General features: G+C 37.6%; 1 protein-coding gene across 1 annotated transcript in view; it reads right to left on the bottom strand.

Moving 5' to 3' along the window:
• Positions 1 to 17,461, bottom strand: part of LOC100494740 (multidrug resistance protein 1) — a 37,024-nt gene that overhangs the window by 2,123 nt on the left and 17,440 nt on the right. The window contains exons 14-28 of the mRNA XM_018094859.2: positions 17,205 to 17,408; positions 16,936 to 17,106; positions 15,572 to 15,733; positions 14,211 to 14,444; positions 12,575 to 12,830; positions 11,700 to 11,884; positions 10,485 to 10,562; positions 8,777 to 8,860; positions 8,446 to 8,649; positions 6,687 to 6,787; positions 4,851 to 4,991; positions 4,488 to 4,644; positions 2,752 to 2,949; positions 1,970 to 2,176; positions 1,733 to 1,879 (exon numbers count right to left, since the gene is read on the bottom strand). Of these exons, the coding sequence (XP_017950348.2) occupies positions 1,733 to 1,879; positions 1,970 to 2,176; positions 2,752 to 2,949; positions 4,488 to 4,644; positions 4,851 to 4,991; positions 6,687 to 6,787; positions 8,446 to 8,649; positions 8,777 to 8,860; positions 10,485 to 10,562; positions 11,700 to 11,884; positions 12,575 to 12,830; positions 14,211 to 14,444; positions 15,572 to 15,733; positions 16,936 to 17,106; positions 17,205 to 17,408 (2,529 nt within the window). The remainder of the gene's footprint in view (positions 1 to 1,732; positions 1,880 to 1,969; positions 2,177 to 2,751; positions 2,950 to 4,487; positions 4,645 to 4,850; positions 4,992 to 6,686; positions 6,788 to 8,445; positions 8,650 to 8,776; positions 8,861 to 10,484; positions 10,563 to 11,699; positions 11,885 to 12,574; positions 12,831 to 14,210; positions 14,445 to 15,571; positions 15,734 to 16,935; positions 17,107 to 17,204; positions 17,409 to 17,461) is intronic.

The following is a 17,461-nucleotide window of genomic DNA, read 5'->3' as shown; positions in this document are numbered from 1 at the left end:
CTTGGATATTCTGATTGTTCAAGAACTCATCCAGGCCCCTCTTATAGGCATTAACAGAATCTGCCATTACAACATCACTAGGAAGGGCATTCCCCAACCTCACTGCCCTCACCGTGAAAAACCACCTACGCTGCTTCAAAATATAGTTCTGTTCCTCTATTCTAAAGGGGTGGCCTCTGGTGTGCTGTTCATTGTAATCATGTCCCCTCGCAAGCGCCTTTTTTCCAGGGAAAATAACCTCAACATTGACAGTCTCACCTCATAGCTTAAATCTTCCATCCCCTTCCCCCCATACTCTCTCCAGCTCATTAATATCCTTCTTAAGGACTGGAGCCCAAAACTGCACTGCATACTCAAGGTGAGGCCTTACCAGGGACCTATAAAGAGGTAAAATTATGTTCTCATCCCTTGAGTCAATGCCCTTTTTTAATACAAGACAGCACTTTATTTGCTTTAGTAGCCACAGAATGACACTGCCTGGAATTAGTTATCTACAAAAATCCCCAGATTCTTCTCAATTAAGGATACCCCCAGCACACTACTACTTACTGTGTAACTCGCATTTATATTATTTCTAAGAGTATAACTTTGCACTTTTAAACACTGAACCTCATTTTCCATTTTGCCAAATCATTCTGCAAAGTGGCAGCATCCTGCATGGAACTTATAGTTTTGCACAATTTAGTATCATCTGCAAAAATGGTAAGAATACTTTCTATGCCCACCTCCAGGTCATTAACAAACAAGTTAAAAAGCAAAGGACCAAGGACTGACCCCTGCGGTACTCCACTAACCACACTGTTCCATTTACTGCCACTCTCTGTAATCTATCCTTCAGCCAGTTCTCTATCCAAGTACAAATATTATGTTCTAGGCCAATATCCCTCTATTTTATCATTAACTTTCTGTGCAGCACTGTTTCAAACGCTTTAGCAAGTAGATGACATCCACCGCCATCCCAGAATTGAGGTTCCTGCTCACCTCCTCATAAAAGAGTTTTTTTTTCCATTCGAATAAACTCAAAACTTAACTAAACTCGAATGTTTGCTTATTTATTAAAAATTTGAATACAAAAACTCACTTATATTAAACCATGCAAAGACAACTCTAATACATCAAATTCGTATTCTTCTCATCATTTTTAATGTGTCTATAAACTCAAAAAAAACTACCAAAACTACCATTGACTTTTACATGAACATGTTTCTGGAGACGTTTCCTATTCAGTGTTTTAGAGCGGATACTCCTCCACTAAGAAGATGTAGTTTTAAGGCAAATCATAACCTTTTTTAATGACACCTAATCATTGACAATCAATGATATCAATGACACCCATCAACCAGGTATATTTTTGGTAATATCTATGGCTACCTTAAAATCCATTTACTCCAGTGAAGCAAGTTGCAATCAAATGGTCGACTGCATACAATAACTTCCACTGCATATAATACCGTCTTCCCTTTCAAAAGGGGTGGGATAACCATAAACTAAAGTTCAACGTGGTAGGGAAAGGGTCATGCATTTTTTCTGTTTAAAATGTATACCTCTTTCACATGTATAGGTCATATTTTTAAGGGTGTAGTGGGATGGTTGGTTTGAGAGTTTGCTTTATACCTGCTTTAGATAATTAAGTAAGAATGTTCAAGGACCTAGAATATACGTTGTTGTGTGTTTAAAGTGCTGAGAAACAATTCAGACAAAGACAACGCAGTGACCAGTCAGGCTCTATTACCTTTTCACTTTCTGTGTCGAGTGCAGAGGTAGCTTCATCCAGCAGTAACACCTTTGGCTTTCTTACAAGAGCACGGGCAATAGCAATTCTTTGTTTCTGCCCTCCAGAGAGTTGGGCTCCTTTATCTCCAACACGTGTGTCATACCCCTGTGTTACAAAACAGCCAGCTCTAACTCACTGTGAACAGAATCATGCAATTCAAAAAACACAATGAATAAATTGAAAATTGGCATTTACCTGAGGTAAGCTCTCAACAAATGTATGAATATTGGCAGTTTTTGCTGCTTCAGCCACCTCATCCTGGGTAACAACCCTGTTGTTGTCTCCATACCGAATATTTTCCCCAATGCTGCAGTCAAAAAGGATTGGTTCTTGGGATACAAGGCCTAGCTGAGACCTTAGCCATTGTATATTGAGAGACTTGGTATCTACACCATCTGCAAGCTGAAATCATACCATCTAGTACATTTACTTACATGGGTATTTTCATTAATATCATTCACACATCTAAATCCCAGTTCTTATTAGAACCAGGAAAAAACTTGATTTTTGTACACCCTGGCACAAACCTGGTAAAATAACATGGTTTTGACATGCAATACAGATTCTGTGAAACTTTTTCTTTGCATTAACTAAGCAAATGTGCAGCAATCTGCCAAGAGTGTAGTTGTACAAAGAGATGGTGAGTGGAGCGAGTATGAGGAGCTGGAAGGCTGCCCTTTTTATGTGTCTAGGAATTGTCCCCAAATAACCTTCAAGTCAGCTACATGAAAAAGGTAAACTAAAATATTCACTGAAAAAGTTAAACTATAATATTCACTAATTAATCATTACTGCTGTATTGCAACTGGTGGCACATCTACCTAGCAACGAACTGCTGAAGACCTCCAACAACCAGGAACATCAGAAAATAAATATGTTATTATTATTATCATGATTAATAATAATAATAATAATAATAATAATGTATGTTTATAAGAACACTTTGGTTTTAATTAGATATTTACTATAGTTCTTACCACATTTCCTTCCATAGGGTCATAAAATCTTTCAAGTAACTGAATCAGGGTGCTTTTCCCACAGCCGCTGCTTCCCACCAGTGCAAGGGTCTGTCCTTTTAAAACTTTGACATTGAGTCCCTGAAGAACTTGAACATTTGGTCTTGTTGGGTACACAAATTTTACATTTTTGAACTCAAGGTTTCCTTCAAATTCATTCTATAAATAAAGAAGACATTCTAGCACACAAATAAAAAAAAAAACACTTCAGAAATATAAGGTTTTGTCTGTATTTTTTGATGATGTGCCATAAAGTAAAGAACATGTAAAAAAAAGAACAATCTTCTTAAAGAAGTGGTAAATTAGGGCCTTTACATATTTCTTTAATGATTTTTATGACAGAGCTAAAAAAAATATTACAGATGTTTTTAATTGTCTATAATGGACTGTTACCTTAAAGCTGAATGGAACAAACTTTAGGCTTTTTTAAATATTCAGTCTCAACCTGTAAACTCCTTGAGGGCTAACAGTGACCCCATTCTCCTAGCTTAGAGGGAGATAGAGTTTCATGTTGTGGTGATAAACTGGCAGTGATTGGGCAAAACGAGCTCTTGTGGGTCACCACTAATACATTACTGCACCTTATACAATCATGCAGGGGAAAGTGCAAAAGGGGCACTAAGAAATTATATTCAGATTTTGTATAGATTTAATCAGAAAAGTCACTGACTGACTAGAACTTAATTCTCAAGCAATAATAATAGCCAGAATGCATCATATGCCCACCTCCTGCAGCAAATACATGCAACAAACTTGATTTATTGTTGAGAAGGTCAAACAGTAAGAAATACAAGAACTAAACATATCCCTACGTTCTTCTGCTACAATAGCTATGGCTATGCACATTACTCTAACTGACAGAGCAAAGAAATGTGTTTTAATAATTTAGATAACCCTAGACTCAGGAATATGATTAAATGTAACAATGTCATTTTTAGAAAGAAGTGCATGTAAATTTCATGCAAACACATAATGTGTAAGGTTATTTCCATTTTTATTATTCAATAAATGATATGGGCTAAAAATTTTTAAGTATTAATAAATGTTACAGCTGCGATACTGCTCCCTTTGCAGAGATGAAATATCTTCCACAGAGTCAGTCTCCACAGTGGGCAAGTTGCAATAAAAAGTATTTTGGCAATTTATCAGCTAACTTTCAAGTAGTTGGGCCATTTATGTTTAAATTATACAGATGTCTATGCCCAGGCCTTTAGCTCCCTTCTGAAAATAACTCAGCTACCTCATTATTTGTAGTAAAATAACCCTAACAGCCAGTGCCGGACCAAGCTGGCCGGGCGCCCTAGGCAACCTGGTTGGCATGGCCCGGCCGGGGCCGCTGACGGGGGTATTGCAGTGGGGGGAAAGGGCCCAGAACTAGTAGTAGGTGAAAGAAGAGGTACCTGTCTGGCGCCCCGCCCCCCGCCGTTGCACCCTAGGCAGGTACCTCTTCTGCCTACCCCTAATTCTGGCCCTGCTAACAGCATCTTCTTCTATCATTTAAAAACTTATTTACAAAAGTAATGTGGTATGTTACTATACTAAAGGCCTTAAAATTCTAAATACATACATTTTATAGACAACTGTTTAAGTATTGCATTCCCTCTAGTTTTTAGATAAATCCCTGCAGCATGGCAATACATTGTATTGTTCATTTCTTTCATAGTCACATGGTGGCTATAGGTAGTAAGACAAAATACCAGGGTTTCGCCTTCATTACTGTAACTGTCAATAGCTGGTTTTCTATCCAAAAGAAGAAACATGCGCTGAGCAGATGACTTGGCTTTTCCAAAATCTGGTGCAAAAGAGTTTGACTGACCAACACTCATTGCTGCAAATACGATGGCCGAGAAAACTCTATAGAAAGGGAAAACATACATTTTTATGTTCTTAATTGGAAAAAAACATGAATTGATGAATAATTGTGCATGTTCTCTGCAAATCTCACTTTACTCAGCCTCCAGACTGGGCCCAAAGCCACTGCTTGAGGTCTCCAAAAGGGGACAACTCAACATTTTGGGAAGCAATATTCTAGGGAAGGTAAAGCTCCTTAAAACACTTACACGAAAACACTTTCAAACTCCATGTAGCAATTAGCAATAAGCCAGGCTCCAAATCTAAACACAGCAGCATTCACAAAATAATTGATGCATTGAGCTATTGCATAAGTAACTCCATACATCCGTGCCTTCCCAAGAGCCACCCTGCAAAAAGAAAGTTTCACCAAATCACTTTAGTAACAGTAGAACAATATGACTAACAACCAGTAGATGCATTTATCTTGTTTTAGACTATGTTTATGGAGGAATCGATGGCTGAGTTATCAAAGTGCAGTTTTGTTTTTGCAATATAAACTGTGAGCTACTGACTGATTGAGGATATAGATCAGGATATCTGGAGAACTGCAAGTTTGACACTCAGGGATATGATTCAGGGATATTATTCAAGTTTTCAGAATGTGTAAAATCTTCAAAGATCTAATGGAAATTGCACAATTGGCATAAATTATATTGTTTTTAGTTAAAGGGCTAGCCAGGATAGAATATTTAAAGGAAAACTATACCCCCAAACAATGTAGCTCTGTATAAAAATATAATGCATAAACAAGCTCATATGTAAAACCCTGCTTCATCTAAATAAACCATTTTCATAAAAATATACTTTTTTAGTAGTATTTGCTAATGGGTACAGATAAATAGAAAATTGGCATTTTAAGAATTAAGTGCCACCCCCTTGGATCAAAGGATTCATAGTGCAAATGAACAGCCAAGGCACACATACTGTACATGCTAGGCCCCATCAGCCAATGAATGGGCAGAGTTCTGTCTTTTGCTTCCACACTACTTCCTGTTACAGTTAGAGCTGCATTATTTCTGGTCATGTGATCTCTGAGGGAGCACACAGCCCATCACTAAATGGTGGATTAAGGTAAAGGATGTAAAAGGGCAATATTTACTGATATATATATTCCAGTTTGGCGAGATTCTTTAATAGGTCACGTAACATAATATAAATCTGTTGGTCAAGTATTCATTCTGGTCCTTTAACCAGGGTAAGGGCTAGTTTGTTCTATGAGTTGGTTGTCGCAATAGGCATGATAATATGATAATATGTGTGAAACAAGTGCTTCTTGCTATTGGATTCTAAATGACATTTCATATTTAACATATGTATAATGTATGTGCTTTCTCTGGGGTAGTGCATCTATATGACTGAGCTCCTGGCATTTAAAATACATATCTCTGATTTTGCATCTTTCTTATTTGTTCTTCGCCCATGTCATTTTTAGCTGATGTTGTTTTTTCTCTCTTTCATTTTTTTTAACAGACCATTTACATTTCTTTTCTCTGTTTAATTATTCACCACCTTGATTTTACTCTCCTCCACTAATGAGCTGCCATGTTAATTCTGTCATTACAGAGGTACTCTCTATGGTTACATAGTTATATAGTTAATTTGGCTTGAAAGGAGACCAAAGTCCATCAAGTTCAACCCCTTCAAATTAACTCTAGTGCACACATATATACACTTGCATATACTGTATAACTATATATATATACCAATATCTGCATTAGCTAACTGTAGATTGCAAGGTGACAGTAGCCTTGAATATTATTCCTGTTTAAGAAGTAATGCAAGCCAAAGGGGAAAGAAAGTCATTTTTTGTCATTTTACTGCCAATAGATTAACCACATTAGTGCCCCCTAGAATGCTATATTTATTCTGCAAAAAGCTTTACCATACCTGAGTAAACAGCCTTAGAAGCTCCCTCTGTTTGTTTTTTAAAAATAAAGCCTTGTTCCCATTTTTTTTAGCTACAAGAGTAGTTACATTATCCACAAGAGAATGTGAACAAAGTAACACAATACAACTACAATATTTAAAAACAAAATAATAACCTGTATGGCCCATTCAAGCTTGCATTATATTTCTCATAAAAGACCTCTTCTTTTGTTAATGATACCACTGTCCTGATATTTTCAACAGCTTCTGTTGATATCTGTAAAAGAAAATAAAGGTAGAAGTTATTGTTAGAGAGTACTTACTAATGAAGGGGAATGAGAGAAATGTTGCGCTAAATTCCCTGGATTTCTCCCCCCATTAGTGGCTGGATAAGGTGCATGCGAGACTTTGCAGAGATGAATTGCTGGTTAGTGACGCTATGAGGTCTGGGCAGAAGGTCTGTTGAAGGGGACAATCATGCTTCCAGCTAATTCTGTACTTTTCCTGTTTGCACAGCCCTTTGGTACATCTTATATATAAGTTTTGCATGTTGTTTGGGAAAATCCGAGATGTTGCTGACAGAAATTAAGTGATCAATTTAGAGGGCCATTACATTAAATTATATATAAATGTATATGTAAATATATATATTTACATATACCATTCAATAAACCTTCAAAGATAGATAAATTGGGTTCTATGCAAGGTAATGATGCTAGCCCATTATCCACTGGCAACATAGTGTCCACCTCATTGACACATACTGTGCTGTTATTGTACCAATAGACCTGCAGCAGCACCATGTTCAGCACTGCTTCTCTTCCTTAAAGGGGAACTCCGGATCCTGAACCAAAATTTACTAAAGATTCCCACATGACAGAGAAACCCCTAATATACTTATCACTGTAATCTGTTCCTTCAAAAAGTATAAATAAATACAATTTTTATATGCTGAAATCCAGCTGCAAAACAGTTCTTCTCTTTCTGCATCATTTGAAATCCCGGCAGGGGAGGAGGGACTAAGACATTGATGTTATAAATTCTCCACAGCTTACAGACAGCATGAGGGAACTACATAACCCACAATGCATTGCACAGTGATGTTCCTCTCCTTACTGGCATCACGTGTTTGCTGGATTGTGGGATTTGGAGGATGCAGGCAGGGGTGGGCCAAGCCGACCGGGCACCCTAGGCAACCCGGTCAGCCACCTCATCCCTGCACCTTGCTCGTTCGCCCCCCACCCCCATTTGGCACGCATGTGCGGTTGAACACGGGGGGGCGGGGTTCGCGTTGCGATGGATCATTGCCCCCACCGCGTAAGGACAAGTGGTGGGGGCAATAACTAAAGAGCGCGGACTAGGGGTAGGCAGGAGAGGCTGCCTGGCGCCCCCCAATCGTTGCACCTAGGCAGCTGCCTCTTCTGCCTACCCCTAGTTCCGTCCCTGGATGCAGGCTGAAGGCAGACCGAGGACAATCGACTACTGTTACTGTTACTGAAAGTAGTCAGATCAGCAGGAGAACAGGGGGTCAGGCTTAGTTAATTGTCCCAAACCTTATAGTTACATAAAAAATCATGAAAAGGCTGCATATTTTTTATTTATGTATAATGCAAAGTTGCTTGAAATTTTGTTTACTTTTCAAAAAGCTTAAGCTGTGTTTGGGTGGAGTTCCCCTTTAAAATAAGTCTTCTTGTACAAATGGATCCCCAGCACCAATGGGACACCTAGAAAGCAGCCAAACAACTTTGTGTATAATCCATCTCTGCATAGTCTGCCCCTCTACAACTGGGGTTGGGTATTAGTTTATGCTTCAGAGTAACTATATCTGCAGAAATAACAGATAAACATGCACAACATCATCTGCTTCAACGTCATTGCTGTTTCTGTCTATTTCATTTACTATCGCTGAAAAACAATCAAGACAAATCAACTCACCCTTCCGGCTTCCTCTAGAGCCTTTTGATCCTTTGATGCATGACCTGCCACAGAGGTCATTCTAATGATATTTGTACCAATCAAAAATGGAATACAGGCCAAAATAAGCAGTGTTAGCTGCCAGCCATGGATAAAAGCAATCAGGATTGCAGCAAGGAGAGTACACACTGTCATGGTGATCAATCCCAGCTGGCTTCCAGCAGCCTACACACAGGAAAAGGAATTTTTGAAAATAAACATTAGCCCATTTCATTCTGTCAATATGAAATAACTGTCAGATTTGGTCAGAATGTTTGTGTTGAGATAATCTATAGAGAAGACCACTACGCACCCCTTTGATTTGCGATGCATCTGTTGCAAGCCTTGTGAGCAGAACTCCAACGGCATTGCGATGGTCATCAAAGAATCCTATTTCCTGCACAAATCAGATTTAAATGAATGGTGAATAGCTGGTATCGGATATGACTTCGTGAACATTCAATTTGAAGCTGTCTACATACAGATGGGTTTTGTACTCAGTAGGTGTGGTTAGAAATCTGCAAGTTTTTTGGTTAGTATGCAACAGGAGAGTGCAAAGGAACAAATGATCAATATATAATGATGAATGGTGTTTGTAATATCTCCATAAAATGTCTGAAAATGTATATAAAGACTGGTTCTAATCTTTCTTGATATGTCTTTAACTATGAATCTCTACAGCAACGGAGAACATAAAGACTACAAGTACAGCACAATAAAAACTGCTGCCTTAAGGGTACAGGTCCAGTGCTCAGGCTGTGAGGCCCATGTAAGGCCCATGTAAGACTAACTGCATGGGAAAGTATGAAGAAAAATACCATTCAATCTTCTGACCACTAGACAAAGTACAGCAAATGAAAACAACTCCTTTTAGCAAAGTCAGTAAAAGCCTATACAAAAGCTGGGCACATGCAAGCAACTGTCCCTGATACAAGGTAAAAAAAACCATGCCCTGGGAACCAGAAGATCTCAAGAAAAATGCTATGGTCACAGGAGTCTGAAGCTGCTAAGTGAAACCCCCAACCCAATGATAGCCATCAACAGTTAAGGGCTTATTTATAAAAGCAGCTTTTTCAGTCTCATTCATGGTTTTTCTATGATGTTTTAGGCTGCAGGAGTTGCATAATACTGTATCCTTTAAAAACGTTGTAATGTAAGACAACTATAAGTATGCTGGGGTGTCTGAGATAGACTGCAACACTAGTAGGGTCAGTGGGGTGGGGGGATTGTCTGCATGATATAGACCATAATCTTGATAAAATAATATTGTTATGGTAGATATTAATACTGACATTTTACGCAGGTTTTACAGTTAGGGCATGTACTTATGAGAGCTTCCTTCTCTGTTTGCTGTGAGTTGCTGTGTGTTTCACACCATGCCACTACCTGCATTAAACGGCCCCAGAAGGCCTGGAAATAAAGACCAATACTTAATTCAGATAAGGGTTTTTTTGTGTGCTCAAACATGGCCTCTGCCCTGCTCTAGTGGGGTGCTATATTAGTATAACAGTATAGCTAGTATAACACAGCTTTATGTTCATAACACCTAACTTGTGTGTCCTCAAAGATTATCAACTTATTTAGTAGCTAGCTAATGGGACATTATAGCTGAAAAAAGGGGTTATAAAAATGCTTTCTCTATGGTTATTTTCTTTTAATAGCTGTATGCTTATTGCACTAATAGCTTGAGGCAGTATATGAAATGCAATAAAACCTACAGATGTTCCCTATTTTAGAAATTCCTTTGGCTCCTCTTCTAAAAGTTCTGCTGGTATAGCCCAGTTTTCTACATGTTACTTTAAGTAAAGAAACATCCTTCACAAGGAAAAACACATGTTAAGTGCAAGGTTTTTTTTTTAACCATGAACTAACCTACAGTATGTATATCTATAAGTACCCGATAGTAAACACTGATACCACTTCAGATATTTCTAGCAGTGTTTGCCAACATGGTTACAATGCAGCCTCCTGTGTTCCACAAATATGGGCCATGTAGAGAAGGACATACAACAATACTGTACCTGACCGAGCAATGCTTTGAATGACAGCGACCGCAACCTCATTGTTAGGTTTTCTCCTGATTTTCCAAACATGAACCCCTATACAATATAAAATGAGAACAACAACTTCCCTTTGTATTAAATTTAACACATTTTGAGAAAGTACAGGTCATTTAGAGGACAGAAGAGACGGTATAGGGAATAATGCATCTCTTATTAAATAATATAAGGATATTATAATTCTGGGACCATGGCCACATAAAGCACAAGACTGCAGGCTGAGTGCATCATTCATTGGTTGACATCTAAGGGTGACATCTAATATCCATATATTTTACATTGTTTATTAAAGTTCACACATTTCATTGAGCCATGTGTCATAAGTGAGCACTATTTATCAGAATACATATATTTTACAGATTATTCATGGTTCAGGGGCACCCAATTACAACTGCATCATAGGTTACTAGCATAGTATCTTACTAATCAGCCCTAATATTGTCTAGAAGCTGAAATTCCAGGGTGCAGGCATCACAGCCTCCATATTGCCTCCAGTGTTTCCAAAGGGGAATTCCACCTTAAAATGGTGTTTTGATTTAGTCTAGATAGACTGCATCTATTTGACCATGTATCAGATCATCCTTTATATAGGAAGACACAATAACCATATGATACAAATATAACGGCCAGTGCTAGATGTGCTTGCTTCTCTAATATTGTATTATACATACCTAACTACATGTCATGCCATTTTCACTGGGAAATGGTGTAAAGGAGGACTTATAACTCTAAGGGGCAGATTTACTAAAATTCAAATTTTAGTGCTAAAAATCCAAATTGGAAAAAAAAAATCAGATGGTAAGCAAACGCCCCCCAAATGTGTGGAAAGTAATTGGAGTATTTTTATATGGCTCTACTTCAGCTTCTTACCCAATGAGCAAATGTGACCATCTTTGATTAGTGAGACAGGGAGATTAAAGTAATCCCAGTATACAATGGGAAAATGTATTGCAATTATTTCTTTTGTTGTTTTCCCAGTTGTTGGTCTGCGCTCGCTACACCAGTCAGAGACAAATTCAGCATTTGCCTAGGAACAATGATTCTCCCTATCTGTTATGTTCTTATACAACCGAGTTACTCTCTGTTAGTAATGATTCTGCACAGTGGAACAGAGTAAGAAGCAAAAATAGTGGCCTGTAAAAGAAATGCAATGGATGCACATTCGCAGGATCTCACCATAGTAATGTGGACGGCAAAGCTAATTAGTCCAAGAACGAAAAACATGAGAGACAATAAAGCAGTTCTCTGGCTTTTCTTAACAGGATCTTGCTCTTGAAATGCCTGTAACAGACAACGTATAAGATAAAAAAAAAACACATATTCGTAATTCCCTGCATTGCTGATGAAATAACATGCAAGGCCTCATTTATTTATCCTATGGGATCAAATCGCTCCCCACATCCATGGAGAACTTGAAAACTATGCAGTCTGTACTTTGCTTCTTGAATAACACCCCCAACACAGGAAGGCAGTAAATATAGGGCCTCATTGCATCTTGCACCCATTGGTGCTCCCTAGGATGTGCAAGCTGTGGGATCTCCAGATTCTTTTGAAGAAGAGCAGACAGACCACAAAAATTAAATTAAATGTGGCCCAGGGAACTAAAACATGGTTGATCTGATGTTATTGGGATATTAACTTGTTTTATATTTATTGGTAAAATCATAAGCAAGTGGCTAAATCTAGCTCAACAAATACAAATATTGTATAAAAAACTCGTTTTTGAATGTGTCCCCAGTGTGTCTTTCTACATAGTTGCATTTATAAATATTAATTAAAGAGATTAATTAAATAATTTGAATAATTCTTCCTTAAAGATCTTTTTCCTTTTTTTGCACATAAAGAAAAGTAGCTCTTATTTCATTTAACAGGTAACTGTGTGCTTATTGAGATCTCCATGTAAGCAAATGTTCTTGTCTATTCAGGGCACGAATTCTCAGACAGAATTTGTTACTAGGGTGTCTAGGGCAGTTATTCATGATGCCCTTTAATTCATGTGAAACATGTGAAAAATTCATGTCAGCAATACATCTGAGTAAAATGTCAGCAACCAAATGTCAGCAATACATCTGAGTAAAATCTTTGTTGACTGCCAGATTTAATCAGAATGAATAAGAATTCATGGATCATATGAATGAATGAATAATGGACACCTGCCCCAATAACTTTTCCAAAGATAACAGCAAATGTTGGGTATATTCCTCCAGAAATGGCTGCAGCTATAATACCAATGACAATATACAACCATTCCGGTTTGTTAAGCTGCAGAATTCTATTCAGAGAAACTTCAGGAAGAATTTCTTTAGCCTGGAATAGACAAAATATAATATATGTCAAGGCATGTACATGCTCTAAAAGCTTATGTAATTCTACACAATACATTTGCACTATGCACTATTTTTCCACTAGATGGCTCTCTTAGCATACCATCCAATATCAGTTTAAAAATAGAACGTGGCCTTGTATTTACAGTTTAACAGCATGTTTAAAGAGTTATCTTTAGGATATGTATGCCAGGGATAGATGTGGTACTAAGACAGAGATTCCATTCTTGGAGAAACTACAGGACTACAAGGGTTTAAATACAATTCAAACAGCCTGAATAGAACTCCTGGCTGCCGTATGTCAGATGAGTATTCTATTCATTCCGGTGAGAAGTGTTTCTCAGCATTCTATGGGAACCCCATCCACCACAATGAATTCAGGATCCTTCCTGAAATATTAACCAGGAAAAAAGGAATATGCAATAATGTGATGATCCTCACAAGATACAAGTATGTGCTGCTGTAAAAAATGAAGATATCTTGAACTTTTTATTGATGTAAGCATTGATACCTTGGCATAACCTGCAATTAGTCTTTGTTTTCTTTCTCTTTTTCTGTGAGGTTCTGCATTATCTGCCCTATTTAACACTTTTAAACCCTATTAGGTTACCAGGGTCAGCAACGATTGGCATCATTTCACTTGGCTCAGATAAGGGTTTCTAGCATTATACAGCATATTTATTGAATGCTACTACTACTATTTGTATTAACAATGCTACAAGAATTACTCTTGTGTGTTATCTAAGTCTCCGTGTTGATAGAACACTTGATAGGTAGGGGTCCAGCAGTTCTGCCTCTGCCATATGACAGATTATACAATGTAGAACATGACATGGCCTTGTCATAAAACAAGATAAGCAAACATTAACAAGACATCATAGTTAATACCCATCTAATGCCGAATGACAGATTTAGCTTAGTCTTTCTTGTTTAAGTCATTGCAGAGCCATTTTAACTTTGAATTATAATGCAGGCAAGTGAGTAGATTTATCAAACATTGAGAGCGCTCTGTCTTGGCAGTGAGAAATGCCTGTCTTTGGAGCCTGGTTCTCAAACAGCACAATTGTATAAACACAGCGATAACTCGGCTCTATAGAATTGCAATAACACAAGATGGAGTGAGCTTTTTCTTCCTGGACATTATTTTTACTATTTGATAAATATGGACCTTTACTCCCCCATGTGCCAAATTGTATTTTTATCTACAGGTTCCCATGGAGGAATAGTTTGTCTTTAAAACATCAAGTCTAATGTTTAAAGGTGTTATCTTGAGAAATCATCCAAACTTTTTTTTAGCTCCCAGTTCTGCTAACTGCACAACAATACTGCAATGAACTATTCACATATTCATGGGACATATTACCTCTTTTATGTTTTCAAGTGATTTGGATTTTCTCAATGTTGATTTCTTATTATTTACTGTGTCATTTCGCCCACGAAAACTTTCTCTTCTAAAAAAATCAGTACATTCCACTGCTTGATGAGCTGGATCGGCCTCTGGAGAAAGACAATCTTCATTCAAGTACGTCTCTTCTGTCTCTAAGAAAGAATGTTCTTCCTGTTCATTGTCTTCAGGACCACTGTCTTCACCTTGTTTCTAGGAAATAGAAATTACCCGTAGCTTTCCTTTCAGCAAGAGATAGCAAGAGATAGAAGAGATGTCATTATTGTGGGTTTCTTTTATGGACTAATGGACTCAGCTCAGAAAAGCTAGCATTCTAAAGGAGAAAGCGTATGAATATGAACATACAAAGATGAGAAATCCAAGGTATTACTTTAAGCAGGTAAAAACCTAATGTATCCTAAGTATTAAGTATAACCTGAGAAAATTCATTTACTGGTAGAGAGGGTAGTATTGGAAGAGTGGGAGTAGACAATAGTAGAACTGTACTAAAATGGGTATAGATTTAAGGGAGGAAAGGGTAAGTCTTTCCCTTTACAAAGCACTGGTAAGGCCCCATCTAGAATAGGCAGTGCAGTTTTGATCTCTGACATTTACAAGGGATATTAAAAGAGAATCAAAGCTTAGCTAAAGAAGTAGGCTAGAAATGTTGCATGTTATGTTTTGGGATTATGTGCCAGCCTAGAATTGCTGCACATGCTCTGAGCTGCTCAGAGTTACTGAGCTTAGGGACCAACTCACAATATACTGTATAAAATGTATAGAATATAAATGTCACATGGCTAACATACAGATTATTAATACATGGCAGCAGTGGCATTATTACCTATACAGCAGGTCTGCTATATTGTAGTCCCCCCTCCCCATCCCCTCTCCTACCTTTTTTGTTTTTTTTAAAGAGCAGAGCGGGGCAGGGGGTTCAGCAAGGTGTGGGCCTGGAGGGGGGCGGCGGAGGGACTGTTCACGCCAGGCTCCCTCAAAAGATTTCTTTGCAGGGGGGCCCAGAGTGACCAAGTTACATCACTGCATGGCAACTCTGAAATCAGTCCAATTAGCATCCAAATGTAATAGTTAGTGCTGTAGCATCATCTTATTTGAAAGGTCAGCCCCATTCTGTTAGTACAGAGTTGATACACAGGGATATATGTGTAAGAGGAGAGTGGGGGGCAAGTAACAAGGTTGGCTATGTGCTGATTGGTTGCTCTGGTGTACTAAACCACTTGCAAACCTTTTTTTCATGTTTTATTACATTTTAGTTGTTGGAGTTCAGAGAAAATCACAGTGCTTCCCAAACATACAGTAATAGAAAGGTGTCAGTATACCTGAAGCATAACAAGAGAATAATAAACGCCCTTCTTAGTCATAAGCTCACTATGTGATCCTTTCTCCACTACCACTCCATTGTGAAATCCAGCAATAACATCAGCCGTTCTAATAGTAGACAGTCGATGAGCTATCACAATTGTGGTCCTTCCAGCTCTGGCCTTAATACAAAACATTAAAAAAGAGGCTGAAATAATATCCAACTTATCCTGTGTACAAGGGTTTTTTTTATATTACCATCATTCCATAGTTATCCATATGCCTGGAATGCTGCTGCTAATCTCCATGATATTCTATGATCCTACCACCATTCAGGCAACACTTTTTACTCAAGAGACTTTGGAAGTCTGTATTAACTTACCTTCAACATAATGGCTAGTGGCTGGGTAGTTTCAGGCATTTCAAAATGCCAAGAACTTAGATTTTGCATGGTCTTATGCTTTACATGCTTAGGTGGTAGAACACTCAGTCACAAGCAACTAAGCCCATGATTAAGGCCATATTTCATCTCACAATGGTCACAAACAACAGCCCCTATTTACCACCATATAGTAAAAGAGAATATATGAAGGTATGGTATGCCTTATCTGCAAACCCATTATCCAGAAAGCTCAGAATTTTGAAAAAGCCATCTCCCATAGATTCCATATTGTAATTTTTTCAAAATGATTTCCTTTTTCTCTGTAGTAATAAAACAGTACCTTGTAATTGATGGTAACTGAGCTGCATGAATCCATATTGGTGGCAAAACAATCCTACTGGGTTTATTTAATTTTTAAATGTTTTTTTAGCAGATTTAAAATATGATGATCCAAATTACAGAAAGACCCTAGATCCCATTGGATACCTGCTATGGTAGCAGGTATCCAATGTAATAATAATGTATCATAGATAAAAGGCTAAATTTGTGACACTGGGTGACAAGAACACATTTTAAACTTATTAAAGGAATGTTGGTTTGGAACAGACATGGTCAACGCTCACTCTGTGGGAGGGCAATGTATATTGAAATCAAAGTTTATCACTGTATATTGATATCAAAGTTTATCACTGTATATTGATATCAAAGTTTATTACTGTATATTGATATCAAAGTTTATCACTGTATATTGATATCAAAGTTTATCACTGTATATTGATATCAAAGTTTATCACTGTATATTGATATCAAAGTTTATCACTGTATATTGAAATCAAAGTTTTTCACTGTATATTGATATCAAAGTTTATTACTATATATTGAAATCAAAGTTTATCACTGTATATTGATATCAAAGTTTATCACTGTATATTGATATCAAAGTTTATCACTGTATATTGATATAAAAGTTTATTACTGTATGTTGATATCAAAGTGTATCACCTTATCCAAGGCAGCTTGTACAATAGCTTCACTTTGTGTGTCCAGGGCTGATGTTGCTTCATCAAGAAGTAGGATTTTAGGGTTCCGTACCAGGGCCCGTGCAATGGCTATCCGCTGCTTCTGACCCCCACTCAACTGAGCACCTCTTTCTCCAACCATTGTCTTAAATTTCTGTGAAAGGCAAGAGGTAATACATTTTATACATTTATCTTTATTTCAATGTAAAGCCTTCAGATAGACGTTTTTTCACCTAAAATGAGCTTACTTACATCAGGAAGCCTTGATATAAAATCAAAGGCATTGGCTTCTTTTGCTGCCTGTTCAATCTCACTGTCTGTTACTGATTCCCTCCCAAAACGTATATTTTCTGCAATAGTTGTTCCAAAAAGCACTGGCTCCTGACTCACTACACCAATATTTTCTCTCAGCCACTTTACATTTAGTGTACGGATATCATGTCCATCCAATGTAATCTAGAAAGCACAAAAGTAAAACATTTCATTATAAGAAACTCAGAGCATCAATC

This window comes from Xenopus tropicalis, chromosome 6 (assembly GCF_000004195.4).
Source record: "Xenopus tropicalis strain Nigerian chromosome 6, UCB_Xtro_10.0, whole genome shotgun sequence".
Classification (NCBI taxonomy): domain Eukaryota; kingdom Metazoa; phylum Chordata; class Amphibia; order Anura; family Pipidae; genus Xenopus; species Xenopus tropicalis.
Note: the sequence above shows the minus strand (reverse complement) of the source record. Positions and strands in the feature narration are given on the sequence as shown.